At 38.3% G+C, this 17,574-nt stretch overlaps 2 protein-coding genes across 2 annotated transcripts; both read left to right on the top strand.

Moving 5' to 3' along the window:
- Positions 1-3,220: 3,220 nt before the first annotated feature.
- On the top strand, positions 3,221-4,735 carry LOC131007699 (S-locus-specific glycoprotein S6-like). Its single transcript, XM_057934631.1, has one exon. It carries the CDS (start codon positions 3,724-3,726, stop codon positions 4,300-4,302), a length of 579 nt encoding a protein of 192 aa, XP_057790614.1. The 5' UTR covers positions 3,221-3,723; the 3' UTR covers positions 4,303-4,735.
- Positions 4,736-4,815: 80 nt separating this feature from the next.
- Positions 4,816-7,271, top strand: LOC131007693 (G-type lectin S-receptor-like serine/threonine-protein kinase SD1-1). Its single transcript, XM_057934625.1, has 5 exons — positions 4,816-4,930; positions 5,001-5,211; positions 5,293-5,530; positions 5,592-5,742; positions 5,817-7,271. Exons 1-5 carry the CDS (start codon positions 4,862-4,864, stop codon positions 6,108-6,110), a joined length of 963 nt encoding a protein of 320 aa, XP_057790608.1. The 5' UTR covers positions 4,816-4,861; the 3' UTR covers positions 6,111-7,271.
- Positions 7,272-17,574: the final 10,303 nt, after the last annotated feature.

Raw genomic sequence — 17,574 nt, 5'->3', positions numbered from 1 at the left:
TGAAATTTCCTAAATAACGAAACAATGTATTTTACATCTATATCCTTTACTCTTGCATATACACTCATTCCGATATCATATAATTAATTAAGCAGTAATTAGTTGATAAATCTTAGCCGTCAGATCTGATGAACCGAGTGGTTAGGATCTATTCTTCTTTCTTCATCTAAGGAGTACTTTTTTGTTGAGTGTGACCCTATATATATAAGGAGTACTTTTTTGCTAAGTGTGACCCTATATATATATATATATATATATATATATATATATATATATATATATATATATATATAGGGGTGGGCTACCGTGAGAGCACATCTTAAAATAAGAAATAAGAGCAATTTTTAATTCATGGATTTTAAGTAGAACACGCATGAATTCGTTGTATAAAGGTATGAATTGTGAAAAATAATTTTTTGCTACCTTTGGGATTCGAACTTAGGACTATAAATCCATCCAACAGGATTACGAATCAACGGTAGATCTTAATGATCTAAGGGCTGAAAATATATATATATATATATATATAAATAGGGAAGGGCTAAAATAAGAGCATTTCTTAAGATATAAAATAAGAATCATTTTCAGCCCTTAGATCATTAAGATCTACGGTTGATTCGTAATCCTGTTGGATGGATTTATGGTCTTGAGTTCGAATCCCAAAGGTAGCAAAAAATTAATTTTCACAATTCATACCTTTAATTATACAGCGAATTCATACGTGTTCTACATAAAATCCATACATTAAAAATTGCTCTTATTTCCTATTTTAAGATATGCTCTTACGTTAACCCACCCCTATATATATATAGACCAAGGTTCAATGAAGAAGGCCTAAATGTAAGAAAGAAGAGAGAAGTGATCTCATCCGTTGATCTTATCTAATCTAACGGACATAATTTATTCACACCATGTTCAATGGATTTTTTCGTTGAACATATGGGGGTCGAAACCCAGAACCCCCAAAAATATTGTATATGTTCAACGAAAAAATTCGTTGAACATGACGTGAATAAATCATGTCCGTTAGATTAGATAAGATCAACGTATGAGATTACTTCTATCTTCTTTCTTACATTTAGGTCTTTTTCATTGAACCTAACCCTTATATATATATAGGGGAGGGCTAGAATAAAAACACTCTTAAGTGTATAAAATATAAATGATTTTCAGCCCTTAGATCATCAAGATCTACAGTTGATTCGTAACCCTGCTGGATGAATTCGTAACCCTGTTGGATAAAATTCGTACATTAAAACACGTTTATATTTTATACACTTAAGAGTGTTTTTATTCTAGCCCTCCCCTATATATATATATATATATATATATATATATATATATATATATATATATATATATATATATGGTCAAGTTCAACAGAGAATTATTATATATTTCGTTCTGAACAAATCTATACATTTTACGAACAGATCAACATAACTAACGAACAGATGTATTTAGTAAAAAGGGTGAAAATCTCGCCCACATCAGGACTCGAACCCAGGTCAAAATGCTTGTTCATACGGTACATTGATTTGTTCGTCAAAATTGTAGATCTGTTCGTTTTTATTTTTACGAATTCTCTATTCTCTAGATATTTAGCATTCTCTGTTGAACCTCTCTCTCTCTATATATATATATATATGGGAGCGCTCCAATGAGATCCCCTAATGTGGTGAGATCTTAGATTGATTTGTGAGTGTTGATTTTATGTATCCTATGACTGATATTTACTTAGAGGGTGAAAATTTTTACCAGGTTCGAATCCTGGCGGGAGCGAAAATTTTACCAATTTTTTTAATATCATTATTCATCAATATATACTACCTTGTTCAACACTTTATATTGCCTTATTCATTGTACTCATAATCTCATGAAAAATAGCAATCTCACTGGAGTGCACCCCTATATATATATTGTTTGATGCTTAATTGTTATGATTTCCTAGTGCACCACGAATGACTCGAACCTAGGACCTCAGGCCTTGGGCATTAACCACCTATCGCTAGACCAATTAATCTTGTTTACTAGAGAGTTGAGGGCTCGTTTGATACGGATGATTAGGGTGTATAATATACGTATGACATCCTAATATTTTATTTGGTAAGAAGTAATACGAAACACACGGCCCTTATAAAAGCCCGAAAGTATTATACTGATTTGAGGTATTTTGTATACCACTTACGGAGATGGTATACGTAATACAAATCTTAATTATAGCTATTATTAACTTTATATAATCTTAATACATCATATCAAACAAATATTATATTTTACAGATATTTTTTTACTTTCTACCAAACATGTTATTAATATGATATATAGTAAAAGACATCCCAGTTACACATATCCCACACTTTATCCCATACCGCGTACCAAACGAGCCATGATTAAATTGGATCAAGTTTGTGCATTTTTGTGTTGCAAGATTTTGTACTCAAATTAATTAAAATGTGAGCATATATGAAGTCGGAATTGAGTTAAATGCTATGATAGCCGTGTTGAGAGTAATATTCTTTACCTTAATTTAGAATTACGCTCGCTCACTTAATTTGTTGGAGTCCTAGTTAACATGGGGATATAATCTATTTAGTACGCTTCGAAAACAGACAATATTATCAATACTATTTGACACAAAATATAGATTGGCCGAGCACTTGTATATTATCACATCATACTATAAATGAGATTTCGTCATGAGCACTTGTATATTCCAGTCATGAACGAGGTGGAAATCTTTACATATTTTTGTTTGGGTTTTAGCTTTGTCATTTGTTTAACTAATTTTGAGTCAATATTAATTTGAAATACCTCCCCCACAGCCTGTAGAACGTGAATGAGGGAAGAGAGGAGCAAGGACAGACGGGAGAACTAGGAGAGAACCGGCGACATAAAGAGAGAATTTTGAGTTTTTGCTTGTTTTGGACCATGGCTCGAATGGCATGCAGCCTCCAAAATAGACGTAGCTGAATATAAAATTCAAAAAGCTCATCTCCAATTCCTCGTATTATATTGTTTCATGTCTTCTTCATTCATTGAAAGTAGCAACGTTTACAGCTGCAAAATTGTTGAACTTTTCTGCAATTTTTCAAGACTTGTGCATAAACAAATATAACATCCAGTCATCCACCACTCTAGTTGTACTATTTTTTACTTTTACCTCTATAAATACAATGTATTCAACTTTCAAGGAAGAACTGAAACCAAACATGATTTTTTTGTTATGATGCTTACGGCTCTTGAGCTCCTCCGTTTTAATTTCTTTTCATTTTTGAACAATATGGCGAATGTGATGTTCACCAAGATCATCTATTTGCTGTCTTTGTTAATCATGTTTCTAAGAATCACTTTTTCAATAGATACACTTCTCCCGAACCAAACAATTGGCATTGGGCAGACTTTGGTTAGTGAAAACCAAATTTTCGAGTTGCATTTTTTCAGCCCTGGAAAATCCAGAAATGTGTTCTTGGGAATACGGTACAAAAGCACACCAGATGTTGTAGTTTGGGTAGCAAACAGAAACAATCCCATCACTATTTCACAAGGAGTGGTGTTGGCTATTTCTGGAAATGGAAGTGTTGTGATAAGCAGAGGTGGAAGCATTATCTGGTCTGGAAATCCATCAGGCGTGGCATCAAATCCACTTCTACAGGAGACGAGACGACGCGGCGCTACATATGGCAGAGCTTTGATTATCCAGGAGACTCATGGTTGCCAGGAATGAAACTGGTGGCGGATGATGGCGGCAGAGAGGCATATTTGACATCATGGAGAAACTCCGACGATCCTTCGCCTGGCGATATTGTTTTCAGGATCGTAAATCAGGGCATGCCGGAGCTGGTGGCTTACAGAGGGGAGAACAAAGTGTTCCGAAGTGGACAGTGGAACGGGATTCGCTTTAGCAGCTCGCCACCTTCCGACAACACAATTTTCAAAGCTAAGTTTGAGTTTAGGGGAGACAGGTTGATATCTATGACTAGGTCTTATGAAAGCTCCATTGTCGTGAGGTCGAAGCTAGACGCATCCGGTGAACTCCAGCGGCTTACTATGAACTCGAAAGGAGTTATGTGGACTCACGTCATGTCATTTCCACAAGACAAGTGTGGCGAATATGGCCATTGCGGTCCCTATGCAATCTGCAGGATCGAGAAGGTGCAGAGGTGCGAGTGTTTTTCGGGATTCAAACCCGTGTCCCAGAATGATTGGGAGCGTCAACACTGGTATGGTGGGTGCAGGAGAGTTGAGGCGTTGAATTGCGAGGGCGGGGATGATTTTCTGAAAGTTGAAGGACTGAAATAGCCTGATATGCTCAAGTTCTGGATAAATACTAGCATGAGCCTCGGAGAATGTAAAGCCCAGTGCCTCAAAAACTGCAGCTGCACCGCGGTTGCTAATCCGTATGTTACTGATGGAGGTAGTGGCTGCGTGATGTGGCTCGGGGATCTCATCGACATCAGACACATTTCTGAAGCTGATGAAAACCAGAACTTGTATATTCGATTACCAATTTCAGTACTAGGCAAGTTTATTTTTTCAATCTTGAATATTCCTCTTCTTTTTTGTTGTTGTTTATTGTCTGTTATATGTAGGTGATACCACCAAGTCAGACAAGAATGAGGAGAAGAAGAAAAAGAGAAGGAGAAGGCATACAAAACTAATAGTGATATTACTTACATGTGGAATTCTTTTAGCAGGCCTTATCACGGGAGTAATACTTTTGATAACACGACGAAAGAAAACAGGTATCAATGCTCACTTTTATAAAGTGGTCTGAACCTGAGGTTTTAGTGTTTTGCCTTGTTTGTTTACAGCTAACAGTGAAGATCTGGAATTACCATTATTCAAGTTTGCAACTATTATGGCTGCAACCCAAGGTTTTTCTTGGGACAACTTGATTGGAGAAGGAGGTTTTGGCCCTGTTTACAAGGTGACCTACTGCATCAGAATTAGTAGGTGATCATGAAATTTAGTTATCTCTTAAATTCTAGTAATAACAGGGGAACTTGTCTGCTGGAGAAGAAATTGCCGTCAAAAGATTGTCAACAACTTCACAACAAGGCATCAAAGAATTCAAGAATGAAGTAATCCTGATAGCCAAACTTCAGCACAGGAACCTCGTCAAACTTTTGGGATGCTGCATTGAAGGAGAGGAAAGAATACTCATCTATGAATACCTGCAGAATAAAAGCCTCAACTACTTTGTTTTTGGTACTTGCTAACATGTATATTTCTCATTGTTTCATTAGTAAACCATTCAGCCATATCTCAAGCTACTCTCATTACATGCAGATCAAAATGGAAGGACAGTTTTGACATGGCCAAAACGCTTTGACATAATCATGGGAATCGCAAGGGGACTGTTGTATCTCCATCAGGACTCCAGATTAAAGATTATCCATAGGGATCTAAAGACGAGCAATATTCTATTAGATGGAGATTTGAATCCCAAAATCTCAGACTTCGGGTTAGCAAGAATTTTTGGAGAGGGACAATCTGTTGCTACCACAAGAAGAGTTGTTGGGACATAGTAAGCTTTCTTCTATTAAATTTCCTTTAGTTACCTTCTACTAATGAGTATGTATCTGCAGTGGCTATATGGCTCCAGAATACGCTATTGATGGGAAGTATTCGGTGAAATCTGACACCTTTGCCTTGGGAGTCATACTGTTAGAGATTGTGAGTGGAAAGAAGAACAGAGGCTTCGACCACTGCGATCACTCTCATAACCTATTGGGCCATGTAAAATTCTATAGGCTCTACTTATGCACAGTAACCATTCTATATTTGAGAAGCTAATGAATATATTTTTGCAGGCATGGTTGTTGTGGAAGGAAAACAACATTGTGGAGCTAATGGATGAATGCTTGAGCGATACATTTATCGAATCTCAAGTGAAGAGATGCATACACATGGGGTTATTGTGTGTTCAAAAATTTGCAGAAGATAGGCCAGCCATATCATCTGTGGTTTCCATGTTAGGAAGTGATGGAGCAATAATACAAGAACCTAAGGAACCTGGATTTTTCATCGAAAGGAGTCCGAGTCGGAATTGCAGAACAAGTACATGTCAAGAAACACTCACGATCACTGATTTGGAAGCTAGATAAGTTGGTTTCACATACTTTGATCTCTTAGCTCCGCTAGAAAAATAAAATTGAAGATAGTCATCTAATTATTTCCAATTGGACAATTGTTGTGGAAATGACATTCAAATCTCATTCTCATTTTGTTTCCCATGAATGTTTTTCAATGGTCAAATGAGCTTTTAATTAATTTATTATAAAATTTGGTTTACCTATTATGTCCCTATTTTTATATATATTTAATTAAGGGCAGTAATGTATTTATTAATTAGAGGTAATATATAGAACTAGCCTATTTCCTATTGTAAATTTAAAAAATAGCCTATGAAATAAAAATTGGCCATTTTTTGTATAAAAGTATAAAATTATCCCTTATATCAAACTTTAAAAAATGGCCACTCTGTTCTCTCCCTTACAACATCATCTACCCATCTCTCTCTTTGCGCCGGCTGCTCATCCGATCAGAACCGTTTCCTGCATTCATGCATTCATTCTTTCTTTATTACTCCCCCCGTCCCATAAATAATGGCATGTTTTCCTTTTTGGGTTGTCCCATATATAATGGCCTATTTCCTATTTTAGAAATAATAAGAGTGTAATTAGCTACACTAATTGATTCAAGAAAAAGGACAAATTGTTAATTAAAGCCAAATCACTCCTAAACCCTAAACCAAAAAAAACGTCTCAACACTCTCTCTCTCCCTCTCCATCCTCCCGCCGGGCACGTATCACCTTTGCGCTTGCACCTTCGCCGCCCTCGTGTCGCCTCCGGCCTCAGCCCTCCCGCTAGTTTGCTCGCCTCCAGCCTCCCATTTCCTCCACTGGTGTGCCGCCTCCGCGCTCCCACCTTCGCCGCCCTCGTGTCGCCTTCGATCTCCTCCTTCCACCCTCCGGCGAAGGCGCGACGAAAGCAAGAGATGACTGCTCGCCGGACTCATAGCAGTAGCAGCAGCGAAGGCGAAGGCGCGGCAGCGCGGCTCAACTCTTCCGCGTCATAGAAGCGGTGCCGCCTCTTTCTCTCTACTCTTCTCCAGATTTGAAGCTTCTATAGGGGATTTTCCTTTTAGTTTTGCAACATTGAGATGTCTTTTCCATAATTTGATTTTGGAAATGAAGCTTTCCGATAATTTTTCATGTGAAGATAGGGATCAAGTTTGAATTTTGATGAAGCTTTGTTCTGTAAAATTTTCTTATGGACAGACGAGGGAGGAGGTTTCAGATTTGTAAAATTCTTTTGTGGTTAATTTTGGTTTGTGGATGGATCTATTGTTGTTTGAAATGTCGGTAAATGGATTTGTGGTGGAGGAGTTGTTTGAAATGTCTGTTGTTGTGGAATTGCTTGAATGATCAACGCAGCAAGAACAGAAAAGAAATGAACACAAACAAGATTTACGTGGTTCGGATTTTTCAATCCTACATCCACGGAGAAGAAACGATCCACTCTATTTCACTATGAACACTCAAGAACTTTACAATTACAATTGAGAACTCTCAACACTAGAAGAAGTGTATAGCCTACAAATCTATCAAGATTGCTATGTATCATCACTCTCAACTAGTTTACAGTAATGGAAAATCTTAAGCAACAACTCAACAACTAATCTAGGTATTTAAACAAGAGAAAATAGCAGTTGAGAAGATTTGAGCTGCGCGCCGACTTCTGGAATGAAGGAACAGATCCGTTGGATCTGTTTTAACTAACCTAAAACTAAACTCCCTTAACTCTTGCATATTTGCTAACTGATCCCTCAGCTATAGACTAACCACCCTTGCATATTCTACCAGTCAGAGGAATCGAATGCCAGAGCAGAGAAATCAAGACGCCAGAGGAATCAGAGTCAGAGCAGCGAAATGCATCACCAGAGAAATCAGGTCCAGAGGAATCAGAGTCAGAGCAGCGAAATGCATCACCAGAGAAATCAGAGTTAGAGCAGCGAAATCACCATCCCGCTGTCTACCCATTTCTCTGGCGAGGTCAAAGAAAACGTATAGACTAATTGTATGTAGATACTTTACTCACAATTCTTCACCTTATCTAATACAATTAGAATACACCGAGCTACCTGCATAGATTAGACAAACAACTTGCTCTCCTCAAGAGAGCTCATACCAATCAAAGAACAACACTTTTGGAACTTAACAGTTGGTAAAGATTTGGTAAGCATATCTGAAGCATTATCATCAGTTGACACTTTCTCTATTATAACTTCACCTTTGTCAACTAAATCCCTAACAAAATGAAATCTAACATCTATATGTTTTGACCTCTCATGAAAAGATTGATGTTTAACAAGATGAATTGCACTTTGATTATCACAAAGAATAGAGACTACCTGTTGATTAATACCTAACTCAGATAGCATACCTCTTAGCCATATACCTTCTTTCACTGCTTCTGTGACAGCCATGAATTCGGCTTCTGTAGTGGAAAGAGCTACTACAAATTGTAATGTAGATTTCCAGCTCACTGCTGTTCCATAAAGTGTAAATACATATCCAGATTGAGACTTCCTTGTATCTATACTTCCTGCATAATCAGAATCAGCAAAGCCAACTAGAGCTTGACTTATATCAGTAGCTCCACCTTGAAACATAATTCCTTTATTAACAGTTGCTTTCAAGTATCTTAATACTCCTTTTAATGCAAGCCAATGTGGTTTTCCTGGATTTGCCATAAATCTACTTACAAGACTAACAGCATGAGCCAAATCAGGCCGAGTACAAAGCATAGAATACATGATGCTTCCTACCACATTTGCATAAGGAATAACACTCATGTCTTTAAGCTCTTCACTAGTAACAGGACATTGACTACTAGACAGCTTAACATGTTGAGCTATAGGAACCTGAGCAACTTTTGCTTCATTCATATTGAATTTTAACAATACTTTCTTCAAGTAATCAAATTGAACAAGCATAAGTTTCATATTTTTCCTATCTCTCTTGATATCCATACCAAGAATTCTTCTAGCAGTCCCTAGATCTTTCATATCAAATTCAGCACTCAATGATTGCTTTAATTTATCAATTTCAGTACTAGAACTACTAGCAATAAGCATATTATCAACATACAAGAGTAAGTAAACAACCACAGACTTAGCAACTTCTTTCAAGTATACACATCTATCATACAAAGTTCTCTTGAAACCTATACTTATCATGAATTCATCAAACCTTTTATTCCACTGTCTTGGACTTTGCTTCAGTCCATACAAAGACTTTTTCAAGAGACATACCTGACCTTCACAGCCAGCTACTTCAAATCCCTCTGGTTGATTCATGTATATAGTTTCCTCTAACTCACCATTTAGAAAAGCTGTTTTAACATCCATCTGTTGCAATTCTAAATCTAGGTGTGCAGTTAGAGCAAGTATAAGTCTAATAGAACAGTGTTTAACAACAGGAGAAAAGATTTCATTAAAATCTATACCTTCTTGCTGAGAGAAACCTCTAGCAACTAACCTGGCTTTATACCTGATTACCTCAATGCCTTTGTGAACCTCCACCTTTTTCTTGTATAACCATCTACATGTTACACATTTCTGGTTCTTAGGTCTGTCCACCAGGATCCAAGTCTTATTCTTCAATAAAGACTCTATTTCCTCCTCCATAGCTTTGATCCATTGCTTGCTTTCAGAGCACTGAATTGCTTCTTTATAGGACTTAGGCTCTCTGTAATTTACCTCTTCAGCTACTGATAAAGCAAAGCTAACTTGATCTGCTTCAGAGTATCTGGCTGGAGGTCTGGTAATTCTCCTAGCTCTGTCACGAGCTAGATGATAATCACTGAGATCCTCAGTGTTGTCCTTTTGTTGATCATCTCCCTCCTGTTTTATACCTGTCACTTCTGATACTCTAGACATTTCATCATTAATAGGTGTGTTATCACTAGTTTTATCAGTGTTTACTTCAACTCCTTTATTAGTATACTCAGTAGTAGATTGCTCTTTTAGAGGCATTATGTTTTCTTTAAACACTACATCTCTACTGACTAGAAGTTTTCCCTTTCCAGATTCTATGCACCAGAGCCTATACCCTTTAACCCCTGTTGGATATCCCACCATAACACATTTCAATGCTCGGGGTTCCAACTTATCCTGCCTAACATGCATATATGCTAAGCATCCAAATTTCCTCAAGTTTGAGTAATCAGCAGCCCTACCAGTCCACAGTTCTTCAGGAGTTTTAAACTCAATAGCACTAGAAGGGCATCTATTTATAAGATAAGCAGCAGTGGTGACTGCTTCTCCCCAAAATTTTGGTGGCAAACCTGAGCTAGAGAGCATACACCTAACTCTCTCAAGGAGAGTTCTATTCATTCTCTTTACACCCCCATTCTGTTGGGGATTTCCAGGTACTGATTTATGTCTTTTAATTCCCCTATCTTTACAATATTCTTGAAATTTTTCAGAGGTGAATTCTAAGCCATTGTCAGTCCTTAAGCATTTCAACTTACATCCCTTTTCATTCTCAACAGCATTACACCACTCAACAAATTTATCAAAGGCATCTGACTTGTGTTTTAAAATGTAAACCCAGACTTTCCTAGAGAAATCATCTATTAGAGACATGAAATATACTCCTCCACCTATAGTGGTGGTTTTGAATGAACCCCACAGATCACAATGAACATATTGAAGTGGTGCAGATGAGACATGTTTGCCAACAGGATATGGAAGTTTCTTGCTTTTACTTAATTCACATGCATCACAAGTGTTCATTTTTTCATCAGCAAATAAACTCAGTATACTCTGTTTCTTTAGTTCAATTAATCATTTTTCACTAACATGCCCAAGTCTCTCATGCCACAATTCAATATCACAAGTAGAGGCAATTTCAGACTCACCAACAATAGTTTCATCAACTAAATGATACAAAGTCTGTTTTCTGGTTCCTTTCAACACAACTTTATCTTCTTTTAAGACATATATATCATTAACACATTATTTAAACTCATAGCCTTTCATTTGTAGAGATCCAAGGGATATCAAATTCCTTTTTAGACTAGGAATATATCTAACTTCAGTTAGGAGCCTTATAGAATTATCATGTAGCTTTAACTTGATTGCACCAATGCCTTTGACAGGGCAGACTTGGTTGTTCCCCAAAACTACAGATCCCAGGTCCTTCATCTGCAAATCAACAAACCAATTCAAGTTAGGACACATATGGAAAGAACACCCTGAATCTAATATCCAATTATTCTGAGTTTTAGAAGATGTGATGTTTAAAGCTTCAGCTTCTTGGAAATTTTCAGCAAGGTCTGCAGTGTCTGAGCCTTTTTGAGCTTGTTTTCTTTTCCAGCTGTAGCAGTCTTTCTTGATATGCTCTGGCTTCTTGCAGTAGTGGCATTTCTTGTTTTCTTTCTCATCATCCTCCTTCTTTCCTGATCCTCCCTTCTTTTCTTTGAAAGGCTTCTTGAATTTTCCTTTGTTGGACTTTGCTTTGACATTGAGGCTTTCACTTGCGGTTTCTTGCCTGCCATCAGATGCCTTTTGCAACTCCCTAGATTTTAAGGCATTCATGACTTCATCCAGGGAGATAGCAGTCTCCCTCCCATACAGCATGGCATCCCTCATGTTGTCATAGGATTTGGGCAGGGCACTAAGGAGCTGGATTGCTTTGTCTTCGTCTTCTAGCTTTACATCAATGTCAGCCAAATCATCAACGGCTTTATTGAATTCATCCAGTTGATCAGATAGATTCTTCTCCTCTGAAACTCTAAATGAATACAGCTTCTTCTTCAAGAAGAGCCGATTTGCCAGAGACTTAGTCATGTAGAGGCTCTCCAGTTTAGCCCATACTGCAGCTACAGTGTCTTCTTTTGACTCCTCTCTCAGCACTTTATCTCCCAGATGCAGGATGATAGTGCTATGAGCCTTCTTTTGCATTTCAGCGAACTTCACCTTCCCATCTCCTTCTTTAGGTGCCTTCTCTGTGGTAAGAACATCATCAAGGCCTTGTTGAATGAGAACGACCCTCATCTTCATTCTCCACAGGGAGAAATCATTCTTCCCTGTGAATTTCTCGGTGTCGAATTTAGCAATCGATATTTGGTAGATCTCCAGTCTTGAGATTCAGCACGTCATAGTAGTGAAAAGAATGGCTATTCCTCCACCGATCAAGAACTCCTCCGATTCAAATTTCCTCCGATTCAAAACTCAAACAGTTGGTGTGCGTCGATATTTCGTTTCCCACAGGCGGCGCCACTGGTTGTGGAATTGCTTGAATGATCAATGCAGCAAGAACAGAAAAGAAATGAACACAAACGAGATTTACGTGGTTCGAATTTTTCAATCCTACATCCACGGAGAAGAAACGATCCACTCTATTTCACTATGAACACTCAAGAACTTTACAATTACAATTGAGAACTCTCAACACTAGAAGAAGTGTATAGCCTACAAATCTATCAAGATTGCTATGTATCCTCACTCTCAACTAGTTTACAGTAATGGAAAATCTTAAGCAACAACTCAACAACTAATCTAGGTATTTAAACAAGAGAAAATAGCAGTTGAGAAGATTTGAGCTGCGCGCCGACTTCTGGAATGAAGGAACAGATCCGTTGGATCTGTTTTAACTAACCTAAAACTGAACTCCCTTAACTCTTGCATATTTGCTAACTGATCCCTCAGCTATAGACTAACCACCCTTGCATATTCTACCAGTCAGAGGAATCGAATGCCAGAGCAGAGAAATCAAGACGCCAGAGGAATCAGAGTCAGAGCAGCGAAATGCATCACCAGAGAAATCAGGTCCAGAGGAATCAGAGTCAGAGCAGCGAAATGCATCACCAGAGAAATCAGAGTTAGAGCAGCGAAATCACCATCCGGCTGTCTACCCATTTCTCTGGCAAGGTCAGAGAAAACGTATAGACTAATTGTATGTAGATACTTTACTCACATCTGTAAATGGATTTGTATTGGAGGGAGATGACGATGTGAAGGGGAGGCGGCGGCGGCGCCGGCCTCGCCGGTGATGAGTGCGCCGGCGGCAGCAGCAGTACGAAGAATGTTATTTTATTTACAATATTTAAAACTAGTTAACTATAAGGGTCATACAACTTATCTCCTAATATAACTCTTCTTAATATCTGTGCCGAAAAGAAACGGGTCATTAATTCTAAGACGGAGGGAGTAATACCCACCTTCTTTACATGCAAATTATTGCATGCGGTCTACCGCATTGTATGTGGCCGGGTCGCCGACCCGATTAGAGACCCGACCTGACTCGTAATGAGAAAATATAAAAAGCCTTTTCTGATTTACTTTTCATTTTATCACTTTTTTCCTTCCGATTTCTCTCCTCTCGCTCTAGCCTTCTCTCTTCACCACCGAAAAAATCTCCTTCTTCCTCTCTCTCCCTTCTCTCCATTCCTCTGTCTATATCTCTTGAGATTTCCCGCCGGTGATTCAAGCAGAGGCAACGGAGTCGACTCAGCTTTAAAACGCACTGGAGTTTTCAATTTTTGGCGGTGGAGAAGGGGCCTTCTGCTTCTTGCTCGACTTCTCACGGCACTGCTCCTCCGACCTTGTTCCTTCTGCTCCGGCCTTTGTTCTAAGGAGCCGCCGCGAGTTGCTCCAGTCCGATAAGAGCACCAAATCGAAAAAGCCCTATTTCTGTACCAAATCAAGAATCGCCGCCGCTGCGTCTCGCCATCGCCTCCGTGCACCGCCGCTGTGCGCGTCTGAAACGCTCAATTGCGTTGTGGCGGAGGTTTGTGTTGTGCCCTAGCTTTCTCTCTCTCTCTCTCTCTCTCTTCCCCTTCTTCTCCCTCAAGCAGGGCCGGCCTTGCTGTGTTTTTAGTGGGGCAATTGTGGGGGCCCCAAAATATTGGGCCCAAGTATTAATACCCTAGTAAAAAAAAAAAATTACTAAGCCCATAACAGTGCAGCTGTGCAGCCCAGCAATTAGAAAATATATATATATATATATATATATATATATATATATATATATATATATATATATATATTGTGCTAAGTTACTAACGGTAGGAAAAAGTGTGCAGCCCACCAACTAGATTTTTTTTTTATTTCACTAAGTTAGTAAATACTAAGTCTAACGGTAGGAAAAAGAAATACGCTCTCTCAATGACTCTCACGCTGCCTTGACATTAGCTAAGGAGCTTGCATCTAAGATGGAAATTGATCCTATTTTTCCACCAAAATGTATTATTCGTAGGAAGAAACAATTTGATGAAAGTTGTCAAGAAGAGATTCCATTATCTGATGAGGAGTCTTTTAGGATCAATTATTTTCTTGTTATCGTGGATATTGCTATTTTATCTTTAAAGACTAGATTTTAACAATTGACAATTTTTGAAGATATTTTTGGGTTTTTGTTTCCTCATAAGATGTTTCCTCATATTTACGTTCTACTATGTCTCAAGAAAGGTTGAAAGGATTAGCAATTTTGTGCATTGAACATGAGGTATAAGAAAAGCTTGATCTTGAAGAAATTATTGATGATTTTGCTTCTCAAAATGCTAGAAGATCTAAGCTATTTTTGTAATTATTTCATCATTGATTTCTAGTTTATTGCATTTTATAGTTAATATTATAGGGGCTCCTTTTTTTCCTTTTCGCCCAGGGCCCCCGGAATGTCAGGGCCGGCCCTGCCCTCAAGTTCCAGCCAAAGCGGGAAACCCAGACCAAAGTCCGCCGACACTTTCTATTTAATACTAACTCAGAGACAAATTTTCAAATTTTGGGGAGGCAAAGATGCAGTAGATCTGGGTTGAGAGGCGGCGTGTATGTTTGGGCTTATTGTTTGGTGATTTTTGGTTTTATTAATCTGAGAGTGATAGGATTTAGCTGCTTGGTTGCTTTTTCGGTGACTGTAGGTGGTAGATTAATTAATGGTTGGGTGGCATGCAAATTGCAAGTTCAATACTCATGCGTGAGCGTGTGTGTAGCACCATTTGATTGGCAATGTGGAATTTAACTTAATCAAAATTGTCTTTCTTAAATTATGGGGTTTGATTGTTTCTTTTGATAATGTGTAGGAGCACTTACAAATCGATCGATTCCAATTTGATTATTCATGTCGAAAAGAGATAATCTAATTTGAATGTAATAAAAGTAACTATTATTATGATAAAAAATAATAATTATTATAAAGAAATATAATATTTTTTGAAATATTAATAATGTTTATTTTTATTGATAAAAACTTTTACTTTTAGTTATTTGCTAATGTAATTATTTTTATAAGTAAAAGTAATTATTGATGTGAAAAAAAGTAATGCTCCTTACGTCCTAAATGAAATGTCTTGTTTTCCTTTTTAGGTTGTTCCACTTGAAATATTTTGTTTTCTTTTATGAAAAAAAATTATCCTCAAAAAGTACAATTTTTGGGACCCACATCACCTTTGTTGGGAAATTATGTGCAATTTCCCTCTAACCAGATATGCGAGAGCGAAATAAATGCGGAATAATAAAGACACAAATTTGATAACGGAGTTCGGCCAATTATGCCTACGTCTCCGGAGCTGCTGCAGATCTATTTAAAGGGAGAAAAATATACAGTGTTTACAACACTCACAACACTCAACTCACAACCCGTTATACCCCGAGAAAGTTACTATCTAATTTTCTCACACCAAAAGCTTCTAACTAAGCTTTTGTCTCAAACCCACTCTTGCTCTCTCTACTAACAGAAGAAGATTTTCTGCTTTGGTTTGGTGTATTAGTTGTGTTGCTGCAAGGCTCCATTTATAGGGAAACTGAGCCGTAAGAGTTGAAAACTTAGCAGCAACTTTTGACAATGTAGTTGAAAATAATGGCAGTATCTTTTGACACTTTAGCCACAATAGTTGAAGCCTCTGCCTGCAACTTTTTGACTAACAATCTCCCACTTGAAGACTGATTTCAATCTGTCTTCACACCCCGATCAATGCAACAGCTCCTCTGGTCTTGTTACTCAAGCATACCAACTGAATTTGAACACAACCTCAGTTTATCAATGGTTACCGTCTTCGTTAGCATGTCTGCTGGATTTTGAGCTCCACTTATCTTCTCGAGTTTCAAAATCCCATCTTCCAGAAGTGACCGGATAAAATGATACCGCACCTGTATATGCTTCGTTCTGGAATGGAAGGACGGATTTTTTGCTAGATGGATAGCACTCTGACTGTCACAATACAAGACATTGTCTTGTTGTTTCTTGCCCAATTCCTCCAAGAAACCTTGTAGCCAGACCATTTCCTTGCTGGCTTCTGTGACAGCAACATATTCTGCTTCTGTTGTGGAGAGAGCAACTATCTTCTGCAGCTGAGAAACCCAACTCACTGCTGTTCCACCCAGAGTATAGATATACCCTGTAGTGCTCTTTCTGACATCAACATTTCCAGCTAAATCAGCATCCACATAGCCTGTCAATGTCGTATCTCCACCTTTGAAACATAGTGCTTTGTTAGTGGTACCCCGTAGATATCTGAGGATCCATTTGACTGCTTCCCAGTGAACCTTGCCTGGATTATTCATGTACCTGCTCACTGCTCCCACTGCTTGAGCAATGTCTGGTCTGGTACAAACCATGGCATACATCAGACTTCCAATTGCTGAGGCATATGGCACCTTAGCCATATGTGCACGTTCTTCCTCCGTCTTTGCTGATTGTTTCTTGGAAAGCCTGAAATGAACACCTAAAGGTGTACTTACTGGTTTAGCATCTTGCATGTTAAACCTGGAGAGTACTTTGTTGATGTACTCGGCCTGCGACAACATCAAAGTCCCCGACTTTGTGTCCCTCTTGATCCTCATGCCAAAAATTTGCTTCGCAGCACCCAGATCTTTCATTGCGAACTGCTTTGACAATTTATGCTTCAAATTATCAATCTCTTGCATGTCTGAACCTGCAATAAGCATGTCATCTACGTATAACAATAAGATAATGAAGCTATTGTCAAACTTCTTAATATAACAACAATGATCTGCTTGGCATCTAGTGAAACCGATTTCACCCATAAAGCTATCAAATTTCTTGTACCACTGCCTCGGAGCTTGTTTTAAACTGTACAAGCTCTTCTTCAACCTGCACACCAGGCTTTTCTTGTCTGCTTTTATGAAGCCTTCTGGTTGCTTCATATAGATTTCCTCCTCCAAGTCACCATGAAGGAAAGCTGTTTTTACATCCAGTTGCGCAAGATGTAAATTCTCCGCAGCTACAATTTTCAACACCAGTCTGATTGTAGTCAGCTTCACGACTGGAGAGAAAATTTCGTTGTAGTCAACACCTTCTTTCTGCTGAAAGCCTTTGACAACCAATCTCGCTTTGTAGCGTTTGCTCCCGTCATGCTCTTCTTTGATCCTGAAAACCCACTTGTTATGAAGTGCTTTCTTGCCAGGTGGTAACTCAACTAATTCCCATGTCTGATTTGACATGAGTGAGTCCATCTCATCTTTCATGGCAGACTCCCACTTGGCTGAATTCTCCACTTGCATGGCTTCATCATAACACTCTGGTTCTCCACTATCAGTTA

This window comes from Salvia miltiorrhiza, chromosome 2 (assembly GCF_028751815.1).
Source record: "Salvia miltiorrhiza cultivar Shanhuang (shh) chromosome 2, IMPLAD_Smil_shh, whole genome shotgun sequence".
Lineage (NCBI taxonomy): Eukaryota > Viridiplantae > Streptophyta > Magnoliopsida > Lamiales > Lamiaceae > Salvia > Salvia miltiorrhiza.
Note: the sequence above shows the minus strand (reverse complement) of the source record. Positions and strands in the feature narration are given on the sequence as shown.